The sequence below is a fragment of the Kogia breviceps genome, chromosome 3 (assembly GCF_026419965.1).
Source record: "Kogia breviceps isolate mKogBre1 chromosome 3, mKogBre1 haplotype 1, whole genome shotgun sequence".
Taxonomy (NCBI): Eukaryota; Metazoa; Chordata; class Mammalia; order Artiodactyla; family Physeteridae; genus Kogia; species Kogia breviceps.
Window position 1 is genome coordinate 40,486,015 of NC_081312.1, and position 13,794 is coordinate 40,499,808.

Genomic DNA, 13,794 nt, shown 5'->3' on the forward strand with positions numbered 1-13,794 from the left:
AGACTTACATCACTTTTGGTGAATGTGGATAAAGCTGGCAAAGGATAAGAGCACAAAGCTAAGGAACTAGAGCTGGTACAAATGAATTTTTAAAAGAAATCCAGGGCTTCCCTGGTGGCGCAGTGGTTGAGAATCCGCCTGCCGATGCAGGGGACACGGGTTCATGCCCCGGTCTGGGAAGATCCCACATCCCACATGCCGCGGAGCGGCTGGGCCCATGAGCCATGGCCACTGAGCCTGCGCGTCCGGAGCCTGTGCTCCACAATGGGAGAGGCCACAACAGTGAGAGGCCCGCGTACCACACACACACACACACACACACACACACACACACACACACACACACACACACACACAAAAGAAATCCAGAGGGCTGCTATTTCCCAGAAACAATCAATGAAAATGATGTTTCAGGATTTTACTCTTAATTGTGGCCATCCTGTTCCTAGACCTACAGTTGAGTTGGTCAACATTACCACTGTTGTAGTTGTTTCAGGGCACATTATTACTCTGTAAATACTTGCTCTAGGCTGAAACCCAGCATTCAAAAGGGCAAGGGAGAATAAAGGAAGCATCTGTCCTTTGCAGAAGAACAGTAAGTATATATTATACTATCCCTATTCGGTATTTATCTAGTTTTAGATTTTAACTAATTCAATCAAAATTTTACATAGTGATAAAACAAACCCAAGGAAACCATATACTTTTAGGATTAATGAGTCAACTAAAAAATTACTCTTATTTAAAATCCTCACCAAGAGAGAAAAAAAAAGAACTGTAAGGATAAACTGGGCAAGTTGCTTTGATATTTCTAGGTAAGTTTTCAATACGGAATAAACTAAATGGTCAACTTACCAAAAGGAAAGAAAAAAAAATCAAAAGCAATAATCTCACCATTTTTTTTTTCTGATATGTTTGCCCATAAAGGATGAGGATGGGGTGGGGTAGAAGCAAAGTTGTTACTGGTCTCTCCCTTCAGTCCTGCTCCAAATTCAGCATCTCACATTTCCCCCTGACTAACAGTGGAGGTGGCAGCAGCAACAACCATTTACATTGTGTACCAGGTAGTTTGATAAGTTCTATATGTGAGCCACCTCATTTTATCAGCTGTTATTACAAGATTTGCAAACCCAAATATTTCAAAACAGCGCTCCAAAATGCAAGAAAATGATTATTTTTTCATTAATCAGAAATTATCATTAGAGGCCTGATTTTATATTAACATAAAATTCTGTTACTACAGCTAATTTCTCTGCAGAGACCCATCTCAAGCCCAAGTGACATCCTATAAAGCAAAAGTACAGAACAGGAATGGAAGATACCTGACAACAAAGGGTAACAGGGAGTCCTTGCTCAAGTTGAAGGCAGAACACAGTAAGAAGATAAACCCAGGGGTTAGAAAGAAAGACAAAGGGAAAAAGAAGATTAAGCATTAAAAATACTTGTTCACTTGCACAGGAGGCCCTTCCCTCTTCTCTCTGCTCCAAGTCATTCCCATCTTTCAAGGCTCAGCTCAAGTTTTATTTCCTTCCACATCTTTCTTTATTCTACCTGTTGGTGATCCTTCTCTCCTCTCAGCTCTTATGTAATCCCTATTATGAAGCACATAAATCAATACTTAATTATGTATTGACTATACTGTTCTCTATTTTTTTTCTGATAAATTTATCTTATTTCCCTGACTAGAACGGCAGATCCTTAGGAGTAGTGTCCGGATTAATCTCCCACAACTCTAATGCCTACCATAGTGCTTAGCAGAAGGAAATCCAAATCTAACATAATCGATTCAAATAGTTCTCTATTTTCATTATTGACTTATTAAAATATTACTTCAAATATTAGTATTAGAATACTAACCTGTACTCAAGACAGAACTTTTAGAAAGAACAGAAATTCATTTTTGTTCAAAAATGGACCAAAAAAGGTACCATCATGCTGAGCCACTGCTAAAATAAAATTTATTATTAAAATTTTAGGTATTTCAGCAGGGCCAAATATTTATGTCAAAAACTTTTAAGCAAAATAAGGATCTGGGACAATAGATAAGAGTATAGGTTTTGATTTGCACTGTTGGGAGAGTATAATTTAAGAAAATAATAGTTTTTTGGACAGATTTTTTTAAATGTAATATAAATGCTATACAGATTTATTGATACAAACACATACTGATAAAATAATCAGTGAAAAAAGGTGCAATGGAAAAAAAATAATCAATGAAAAAATTGGAATCCATCAAAAAAAATGGGGTTAATATATACATGTTTTCCTTAACCACTGCGTATTTTTAAACCTAATACTTAGAAAGTGTAAAATAAATTCAGGCATACCTCATTTTATTGTGCTTTACTTTATTGCACTTCACAGATACTGGTTTTTTAATGGATTGAAGGTTTGTGGCAGCCCTGCATTGAGCAAGGTTATGGGCACCATTTTTCCAAGAGCATTTGCTCACTTCATGTCTCTGCGTCACATTTTGGTAATTCTCAAAATATTTCAAACTTTTTCATTACTGTCATATTTGTTATAGTGACTGATGATCCGTGATCCGTGATCTTTGATGTAACTATTGTAATTATTTTGGGGTGCCATGAACTATGCCCATATAAGATGGCGAACTTAATTCATAGATGCTGTGTATGCTCTGACTGCTCCACTGACTGGCAGTTCTCGTCTCTCTCCTTCTCCTCAGGCCTCCGTATTCCCTGAGACACAACAATATTGAAATTAGGCCAATTTATAACCCTACAGTGGCCTCTAACTGTTCAATTGAAAGCAAGGGTTACACATTTCTCACTTTAGATCAAAAGCTAGAAATGATTAAGCTCAGTGAGGAAGGCATGTTGAAAATTGAGATAAGCTGAAAGCTAGCCCTCTTGTACCAGACTGTTAGCCAAGTTGTGGATGCAAAGGAAAAGTTCCTGAAGGAAATGAAAAGTGCTACTCCGGTGAACACACAAATGATAAAAAAAGGTGAAACAGCCTTACTGCTGATATGGAGAAAGTTTTAATGATCTGGATAGAAAATCAAACCAGCCACAACGTTGCCTTAAGCCAAAGCCAAATCCAGAGCAAGGCTCTAACTCTCTTCAATTCTATGAAGACTGAGAGAGGTGAGGAAGCTGCAGAAGAAAAGTCTGAAGCTAGCAGAGGTTAGTTCATGAGGTTCAAGGAAAGAAGCCGTCGCCATAACATAGAAGTGCAAGGTGAAGCAGCAAGTGATCATGTAGAAGCTGCAAAAAGTTATCCAGAATTCCTAGCAATGATCATTAATGAAGGTGACTACACTAAACAACAGATTTTCAATATAGACCAAACAGCCTTCTACCGGAAGAAGATGCCATTTGGGACTTTCAAAGCTAGAGGAGAAGCCAATGCCTGGTTTCAAAGCTTCAAAGGATAGCCTGACTCTCTTGTTAGGAGCTAATGCAGCTGGTGACTTTAAGTTGAATACAATGCAAATTTACCATTCCCCAAATCCTAGGACCCTTAAGAATTATGCTAAATCTACTCTGCCTGTGCTCTATAAATGGAACAACAAAGCCTTGATGACAACACATCTGTTTATTATTTTAAGCCCACTGTTGAGAACTACTGCTCAGAAAAAAAGATTCCTTTCAAAATACTATTGCTTGGGGACTTCCCTGGTGGTCCAGTGGTAAAGAATCCACCTTCCAATGCAGGGGATGCAGGTTCGATCCCTGGTAGGGGAAGTAGGTTCCCACATGCCGCGGAGCACCTAAGCCCATGCGCCACGACTACTGAGCTTATGCGCCTCAACTAGAGAGCCCATGTACCGCAAACTACAGAGCCCACGCGCTCTGGAGCCCATGTGCCCTGGAACCTGTGTGCCACAATGAGAGAAGAGAAAACCCACATACCACAGCTAGAGAGAAGGCTGTGTGCTGCAATGAAGAGCCCATGCGCCGCAACGAAAGATGCCGCAACGCATGCCTCAATGAAGATCCTGTGTGCCACAACTAAGACCCAATGCAGCCAAAAATAAAAAAGTTAAAAAAATATATACTATTGCTCATTGACAATGCACCTAGTTACCCTAGAGCTCTGATGGAGATGTGCGACAAGATTCATGTTGTTTTCATGCCTCCTAACACAACATCCATTCTGCAGCCCATGGACTGAGGAGTAATATTGACTTTCAAGTCTTATTCAAGAAACAATTGCATTGGGCTTCCCTGGTGGCGCAGTGGTTGAGAATCCGCCTGCCGATGCAGGGGACACGGGTTCGTGCCCCGGTCCGGGAAGATCCCACGTGCCGCCGAGCGGCTGGGTCCGTGAGCCATGGCCTCTGGGCCTGCGCGTCCGGAGCCTGTGCTCCGCAACAGGAGAGGCCACAACAGTGAGAGGCCCGCGTATCACACACACACAAAAAAAAGAAACAATTGCATAAGGCTATAGCTGCTGGAGATGGTGATTCCTCTGATGGGCTGAGCAAAGTAAACTGAAAACCATCTGGAAAGGATTCATCATTCTAGATGCCATTAAGTGCATATGTGATTCATGGGAAAAGATCAAAATATCAACATTAACAGAAGTTTGGAAGAAGTTGATTCCAACCCTCATGGATGGCTTTGAGGGGTTCAAGACTTCAGTGGAGGAAGTGACTACAGATGTGGTGGAAAGAGCAAGAGAACTAGAAATAGAAGTGGAGCCTGAAGATGGGACGGAATTACTGAAATCTCATGACAAAATTTGAATGAGTCCAGAGTTGCTTTTTATGGATGAGCAGAGAAAATGGTTTCTTGAGATGGAATCTACTCGTGGTGAAGATGCTGTGAAGATTGTTGAGATGAATACAAAAGATTTACAATATTACATAAACTTAATTGATAAAGCAGTGACAGGGTTCGAAAAGATTGACTCCAATTTTGAAAGAAGTTCTACTGTGGGTAAAGTGTTATCAAGCAGCATTGCATGCTACAGGAAATCATTCATGAAAGGAAGGGACAATCGATGCAGCAGTCTTCACTGTTGTCTTATTTTAAGAAATTGTCACAGCCTCCCCAACCTTTAGCAACCACCACCCTGATCAGTCAGCAGCCGTCAACATTAAGGTAAGACCTTCCACCAGCAAAAAAGATTACAACTCGCTGAAGGCTCAGATGATGATTAGCATTTTTTAGCAATTTTTTTCTTTTACATTATAGGTTATTGCAAGATATTGAATATAGTTCCCTGTGCCATACAGTATGTCCTTGTCATTTACCTATTTTATATATAGTATGTGTATCTGTTAATCTCAAACTCCTAATTTATCCCTCCCCCTCTTTCCCTTTGGTAATCATAAGTCTGTTTTCTATGTCTGTGAGTCTGTTTCTGTTTTGTAAATAAGTTCATTTGTGTCATTTTTTTAGATTTCACATGTAAGTGATATCATATGATCTTTGTCTTTTTCTGTCTGACTTACTTCACTTAGTATGTTAATCTCTAGGTCTATCCATGTTGCTGCAAATGGCATTATTTCATTCTTTTTATGTCTGAGTAAGCGATAAAGTATTTTTAAATTAAGGTATGTACATTGTTTTCTTAGACATAATGCTATTGTACACTTAATAGTCTACAGTATAGGGTAAACATAACTTTTATATGCACTGGGAAACCAAAAACTTTGTGTCACTCGCTTTATTACAATACTAGGTTTATTGCAGTGGTCTGGAACCAAACCCGCAATATCTCTGAGGTATGCCTATATGTCAGTTAAAAAGAGACTTAAGAAGAAAGTATACAGTGTCTTCACTGTCCCATTGTAGACCAAATTTAAATTGTGCTCCTAGGTAAAATCTGAGCGGACGGTTTGTAAAGAATAATAAATTCAGAATAAGGGTATTATTTCCATATGACAGCTACAGTAGGAATCTGCATCAAATTAAAGAGTATCTGCCATGACAGAAATGAAAACTGTGAAAACTACAATAGACATGTTGTATCAATACATTTTACCTGCTTCAAATTATTGGCTATAAAAACCAAATTACTCCTAACTATGCAATGCTTGTGGGGTCAATTATCTGTGAGGAAAATATTCAATGTGTGTACACTGATTCTCGTTAATATCCATATGTTCATTTGCAAACATAGGCCACTCTAAACCATGTAGATGCTTCTCAACAAACTATGATGCAATTGTTTGTTGTTTCCCTCTTAATGTGGCACCTAAAAAGTGTGATTATGGATGTTAAGTAAACTTATTGTGGTAATCATCTCATAATATATGTAAGTAGTCATTATGCTTCACACCTTAAACTTATACAGCGCTGTAAGTTTATATCTTTATAATGTCAATTATATCTCAATAAAATAGAAAAAAAATCTTAAAAAAAAAAGTGTATGTTCCAGCTTCCCTGGTGGCACAGTGGTTAAGAATCTGCCTGCCAACTCAGGGGACATGGGTTTGAGCCCTGGTCTGGGAAGATCCCACATGCCGTGGAGCAACTAAGCCTATGTGCCACAACTACTGAGCCTGTGCTTTAGAGCCCGCAAGACACAACTACTGAGCTCACACGCCACAACTACTGAAGCCCATGCTCCTAGAGCCCATCCCATGCTCGGCAACAAGAGAAGCCACCGCAACGAACAGTAGCCCCTGCTCGCCGCAACTAGAGAAAGCCCACACACAGCAATGAAGACCCAATGCAACCAAAAAAATAAAATAAATAAATAAGACCAGTAGGATATTAGAAATGAAAAAAAGAATTATTAGCAATAGATTATTTATTTTAAAAAGTGTATGCTCAATTCACTTACTTGTAAGATACAAGTTGGGCAATTTTTGCGGGAGAGGGCAATGATTTTAATGTTGATAAATTCAACAAATGATTCAATGTAAGCACTGTTAAGTATTTTTAGTTTTAAGAGCATTCATTAAAGTATAAATATTTCTATACACTGAAACCAGGCTCACTTTCACTTCATTTAAATAATCTAAAGTTGTTTTATCCTTGTATCTCAGAAGATAGTTTAGCCTAAGTTAAATGCATCCTAAATGTTTTGACAGCTTGGAAATCTGGTTCTATTATATGGTTTAACTATTGATGTGTTGTTGTCTTGCTCTTTTGGATGGCATTTTTCTTTCATTCATTTCTCAATAACAAAGGAGAATTTAAATAAACTTATGATTTTAAGAGTTTAATCAAGCCATTTAGGTATGTATCTTGGCAAGTTTAAAATGTTTAATCCTACTTAAGGTTTGACAGACTGACTATGGAATAAACTGCTAAGCAAAAAGAAAAAGGATTTTTTTTTCCAAAATTTCACACAAAAATACAGTCTTTGGAATGTTAAAATCTGTTTGAGATGAATTAAAAAGAAATAAGAAATTCAAATTCTCTTTCATCTTTTTAAAAAAATTCTCATCTTTATATTAAATTATTTTATAAATATTAGAATAAAGTTTACCATCTGAGAGATATTTTTCCTACGTTATATCAAAAATGAGCTAATTTAAAAAAACATTCCACATGTGAAAAAAAAATTTCTTTGCAGCAGGCTTTTCATGAGAGCTTAACCGCGCTGAATAAACCAGACCAGATAGAATTCAGGCACTCTGGTTCTTACTAGATCTCATCAACGGTTAAGCCCCTGAAGCTATGGTTTCGTTAATGGAACAAAGTTTCAAAAATTAAGATGACTAGGACCAAATTGATTTTACGGATTAGAACCAGCCTGATTCTCATGCTAGAGTATCCCCTAAAACACACACATACACACACAATATTGTACAGAAATAAATGGATACATACACCTAGCCAAAGAATTATACTCCATCTAAGGTTTTAACAGAATTGGTATGCTCTCCTCTCTAGTAAACCAGAAGAGAAACTGAATTTGAAATGCTATTCTAGCTAAGCCTCTTCAAAATAGATACAATGAAGGAAACAGTTTTGCAGAATAAAAGTGCTTTTAATAACACGTTGAAATAAAATGGGATACCTTCCCAACACAAAACAGTTAAGAGAAAAAAGACATTAACACAATGAGTTCAATTTTAGTGAGAAGATAAGCAATACACTATATTTTAAACTTACCACAAGAGCAAAGAACACCATAAAGAAAAATGATAAACTACTTGTGTAGCCAAGAAAGCCTGTAAAATAACAGTAAAATAAAAAGCAATTTATAAGGAAAGTGATCCTAACATGCAGCTAAAGCTATACATCTTGGGCATGTTTTTTATTACAGTGCTTGGTATCTGGGGCTTAGGGCTGAGAATAACAACATTCCAACTATCTGTCACAGATCATTTATGTAGCTCTGTACAGCAGAATTGGAACTGGCTTACCACTAATGGTACACTGTAAGGAAAGGCTGCTCTTTAATGTTCCGTTGTAAAGGTTTTATTTTAGTGGGGCAGACAAAATACTACTGCAAACCAAGTAATAGGTTAACTAGGCAGGGCTGAAAGCTGAACAACCTAAAAGTCCAAGTTCAAAATTATTCACAACCACCTTCTGCTGAAAATGTGGTACTATGAAATTTAAAAGCCCCTTAATATTATTTTCTTTCTTTTTCTTTTCTTCTAAACAATGTCCTCTTCTATAAAGACTTACCTATTTTAGGAAGAAGTGCGAGAGGGAACACAATGGCAACACAAATGATTATTAGCAGTGTTTCTCCATCAAGATACCAAGACCTATTAGGAAAAAAAGTTCTATTTTAGGCATAGGACTTCAGTGTTTGTGTTTACACACACACACACACACACACACACACACACACACACACACACTCATACAGTATAACCATTACAACCACCCATTAGGAAAAGCCTACTTCTTTTTGTTAAAATACGTTCTTGTGGGATCCTAATATTCTTGTTAATGAATTCACATTTAAAAATGTATCAAAACAATGAGATGCCATTTTTCAACTACCAAATTAGCAAATATTTTAAAGTAAGATAATAGACAATGTGAGTGAAGAGTGATGAATTGTACACAAAACTAGTGAAAGTATAAACTGTGTAAATTACCTTTCTGGAAAGCAGTTTGGCAATAGATAGTGAGATCCTTAAAATATTTGACACTTAACAAATGACTATTAAAAATAAGAAAACAATCATCAATAAGAACATTTTTGTAAAAAGATGTTTACTGAAAACATTTAAAATAATGGAAATTGGAAACAAACATCTAAGACCATGACAATTTTAAAATAAATTATGAGACTATGGGACAATCATAAAAAAATTTTATAAGTATAATAATATACTAAATATATCATAAATATATTTAGTATGATAACAAGTTTGAGGGAAAATATAGATTCATTAAAAATGGAAAGGAACTGCAATATATTGATAGCCATTATCCCTGGGTGGTAGAATGATGGGTACTTTTCTTCTTTATAGTTTTCCATATTTTTCAAATTTTCAGGAAAGGGCATGAACTACCAGGAGAAAACATATTACATTTTTCATATAAAGGCAATAGAATAATGAATGAGAAAAGGTAGGTTAAAAGTGTGATAGTGTATTTGATTATTTTTTTTAAAATGGATGCACATTAAAAAAAAGTCAGAAAGATATACTTAAAATACCGAAAGTGGATATTTCTAAGTAGCAGCACCGAGAAATTTTTATTTTATTTACTGGTTGCATATACATGGTTTTAATTTTTCAATATAAAAATACACGTGTTAAAGTTTTTAAAAATTAGTTCCCCCAAGACTTTAATAGTAAAGACTTTGCTTTAGTACGTAAAAATTAAACAATTCATGAAAGAAGTACAACTAGTAAATACACATGAAGAAAAACCCAATCTCTGGCACTAATTAAAGAAATAAATAATAAGGCTATAGAAATTAAATGAGTAAAAATATTAAAAAAATAATATTCAAGGATGTGGAATAATTGGTCCTTCACACATTGCTAGTGATCTTGTCAATTAGCATTATCTTTTGGAAAAACATTGATAATATGTACAAAGGACAATAAAAATGTGGAAATGTACTCTAAGAGAATAATCTAAACTATAAAGAATTCGATGTGCATGAAGCTGTGACTACAACATTATTATAATATTAGAAAGTTGAGGGAAAATCCTATATATCTAACAATAGAAAATGTTTATGTCAAAAACAGCACACTCTTTTTAAAAAAATTTTTATTGGATATATGTATAACTGATTCATTTTGCTGTACACCTGAAAATAACACATTGTAAATCAACTATACTCCAATAAAATTTTTTTTAAAAAAGCACTCAATGGAATGTTAAGCAGCTTTTGAAAAAAACATTTAGTAAAATAGAAAATACCAATGATAGAAATACAAAATAAATATTATTAACTATGTTTGAAAAACGCTTTTTGGGAAAAATTCAAAGGAAATAAAATGATAACAGTGATTAGGTAAGAGGTGGTATTATGCATAATTTTTATTTGCTTTCTCTTCTAAATTTTCTGCAATGTAGCTGTCATATTTTTACACTGAAACATATGCATATATACACATGCACAATGGTAACAAAGTAAAATTCATGCTAATATGAGAGCTGGGAGCATCAAAGACAATAGATATTACTTTTTCAAGTCATTTGGTAGATGCTCTCAGAATTTCCAATTGGCTATAATGTATCCTTTCACTACCAGATAGCCAATGTCTCCCATTGCCTGTTAAATTAAGAAAACGGACAAATTCCTAGAAATGTACAATACACCAAGACTGAATCAGAAGAACTAAAAAAAAATACGAACAGACCAATAATGAGTAAGAACATTGAATCAGTAATCAAAAACCCACCAACAAAGAAAAGCCCCGGACCCATGGTTTCACTGGTGAATTCTACCAAACATTTCAAGAAAAATTAATGCCAATACTTCTCAAACTCTTCCCCAAAATTGGAGCAGAGCGAAAACTCCCAAACTCATTTTATGAGGCCAGCATACCCTACTATCAAAGCCACATAAGGACACTGCAAAAAAACCAAAACTACAGACCAATAACCCTAGTGAATATATTATAAAAATTCTCAACAAAATATTAGCAAACTGAATTCAACAGCACACTAAAAGGATCATACACTATGATCAAGTGGGATTTATCTATGGGATGCAAGGGTGGATCAACATATGAAAATCAATCAACATGATATAGCACATTAATAGAATGAAAGATAAAAATCATATGATCATCTCAATAGCTGCAAAAAAAAATGTGATAAAATACAATATCCTTTCATGATAAAAACCTTCAACAAATTTGATATAGAGGGAACAAATCTCAATATAATAAAGGCTGTAGGTTGAAAGCTTCTTCTCTAAGATCAGGAACAAGACCGGGGTGCCTACTCTTACCACTCTTACTCAACATAGTACTGGAAGTCCTAGCTACAGCAATCAGGCAAGAGAAAGAAATAAATGGCATACAAATTGGAAAAGAAGTAAATCTGTCTTTATTTGTGGATATGATCTTATATATAGAAAATCCTGAAGAACGCAACCAAAAAACTGTTACAGCTAATCAACAAATTATGTAAAGTTGAAGGATACAAAATCAACATACAGAAATCAGTTGTATTTTTATAAACTAACAAAGAAATATCTGAAAAAGAAATAAAGAAAACAATCCCATTCACAATAGCATGAAAGCAATAAAATATTTATAACTATTTAACGAAGGAAGTGAGAGATTATTAGTACACTGAAAACTATAAGGCTTAAATGAAAGAAATTGAAGACACAGACAAATGGAAAGATATCCAGTCTGTGTTCATGGATCAGAAGAATCAATAATGTTAAAATGTCCATACTATGCAAAGCTATCTATAGAGTCAATGCAATCGCTATCAAATTCCAATGACATTATTTCCCAAAATAGAACAATCCTAAAATTTGTATGGAACCACAAAAGACTCCAAATAGCCAAAGCCATCCTGAGAAAGAAAACAAAGCTGACTTCAAACCATACTACAAAGCTTTAGTAATCAAAACAATATAGTACTGGCATAAAAATAGACACACAGACCAACAGAACAGACTAGAGAGCCTAGGAATACCCCCTCCCCACTCCATATACTGCCGACTAATATTTAACAAAGGATCCAAGAATATTCAGTGGAGAAAGAAGTCTTTTCAATAAATTGTACTGAGAAAATTGGATAGCCATATACAGAAATATGAAATCTATCTTACAACATTCACAAAAATTAACTTGAAATACATTAAAGACTTAAGTGTAAGACCTGAAACTATAAAACTTATAGAAGAAAACACAAGGAAAAAGCTTCTTGACATTGGTCGTGGCAACAATTTTTTTTAATACGACACCAAAAGCACAAGCAACAAAAGCAAAAATAAAAGGAACTATATCAAAATAAAAAGCTTCTGTAAAGCAAAAGAAACAATCAACAAAATGAAAAAGCAATCTACGGAATGGAAGAAAATATTTCCAAACCATATATCTGATAAGAGACTAATATCCAAAATACATAAAGAACTCACACAGTTCAATAGCAAAAAAATCAAACAATCCAATTTTAAAATGGGCAGAGGAAATAGACATTTTTCTTCTCCAAATAAGATATATGAATGGCCAACAGGTATGTGAAAAGATGATCAACACCTCTAATCATCAGGAAAATACAAATCAAAAGCACAATGAAATATCACCTCACACCTGTTAGTATAGGTATCATCAAAAAGACAAAAGAGGGACTTCCCTGGCAGTCCAGTGGTTAAGACTTTGCCTTCCAATGCAGGGGGTGCGGGTTCGATCCCTGGTCAGGGAGCTAAGATCCCACATGCCTCGCAGCCAAAAAACCAAAATATAAAACAGAAGCAATATTGTAACAAATTCAATAAAGACTTTTAAAATGATCCACATCAAAAAAAAATCTTAAAAAAAAAAGACAAGAGATAACAAGTATTGACAAGGATATGGAGAAAAGGGAAGCCTTGTGCACTGCTGGTGTGAATGCGAACTGGTTTAGTCACTATGGAAGACAGTATGTTGGTTCCTCAAAAAATTAAAAACAGAACTACGATATGATTGGTCCAACAATCCCACTTCTGGGCATACATCTAAAGGAAATTAAAACAGGATATCAAAAAGATATCTGTACTCCCATGTTTATTGTAGCATTATTCACAATAGCCAAGATATGGAAACAACCTAAGTGTCTGTCAATGGATGAATCGATAAAGAAGATGTGGTGCATAGATGCACACACAATGGAATATTATTCAGTCATGAGAAAGAAAGAAATTTTGCCATTTGTGATAACATCAATAGACCAACGTGAGCATTATGCTAAGTGAGATAAGTCAGACAGAAAAAGACAAATACTGTATATCACATATTTGTGGAATCTAAAAAAGCTGAACTTGTAGAAACAGAGTAGAATGATGGTTAGCAGGGGCTGGTGGGTAGGGGGACTGAGAAGATGTTGATCAAATGGTACAAACTTGCAGGTAGAGGATGAATAAGTTCTGGGAATCTAATGCAAAGCAATGTGATTATAGTTAACATAACTATTATATAGTTGGAAGTTGCTAAGAGACTGGATATTAAATGTTATCACTACAGAAAAGAAATGATAAGTACATAAGGTAATGGAGGTATCAGCTAACACTAAAGTGGTAATCATACCACAGTATATAAGTGTATCAAATCTACATGTTGGACACCTTAAACTTACACAATGTTGTTATATGTAAATATCTCAATTAAAAAAAAAAAAAAGGAAAGAAAGAAAAGGTTTTCCTCTACATGGGCTTCAGCCCATGGCTTCTAACACAAACTTTATGATTCACTGTGTCTCTTTTACACCTTGGTGTATG

The 13,794-nt window shown here is 35.3% G+C and overlaps 1 protein-coding gene across 2 annotated transcripts in view; it reads right to left on the reverse strand.

Moving 5' to 3' along the window:
* Positions 1-13,794, reverse strand: part of SLC38A6 (solute carrier family 38 member 6) — a 146,946-nt gene that overhangs the window by 91,774 nt on the left and 41,378 nt on the right. For both annotated transcript variants that reach the window (XM_067028383.1, XM_059059668.2), the window contains exons 7-8: positions 8,565-8,647; positions 8,043-8,101 (exon numbers count right to left, since the gene is read on the reverse strand). In XM_067028383.1, the coding sequence (XP_066884484.1) occupies positions 8,043-8,101; positions 8,565-8,647 (142 nt within the window). The remainder of the gene's footprint in view (positions 1-8,042; positions 8,102-8,564; positions 8,648-13,794) is intronic.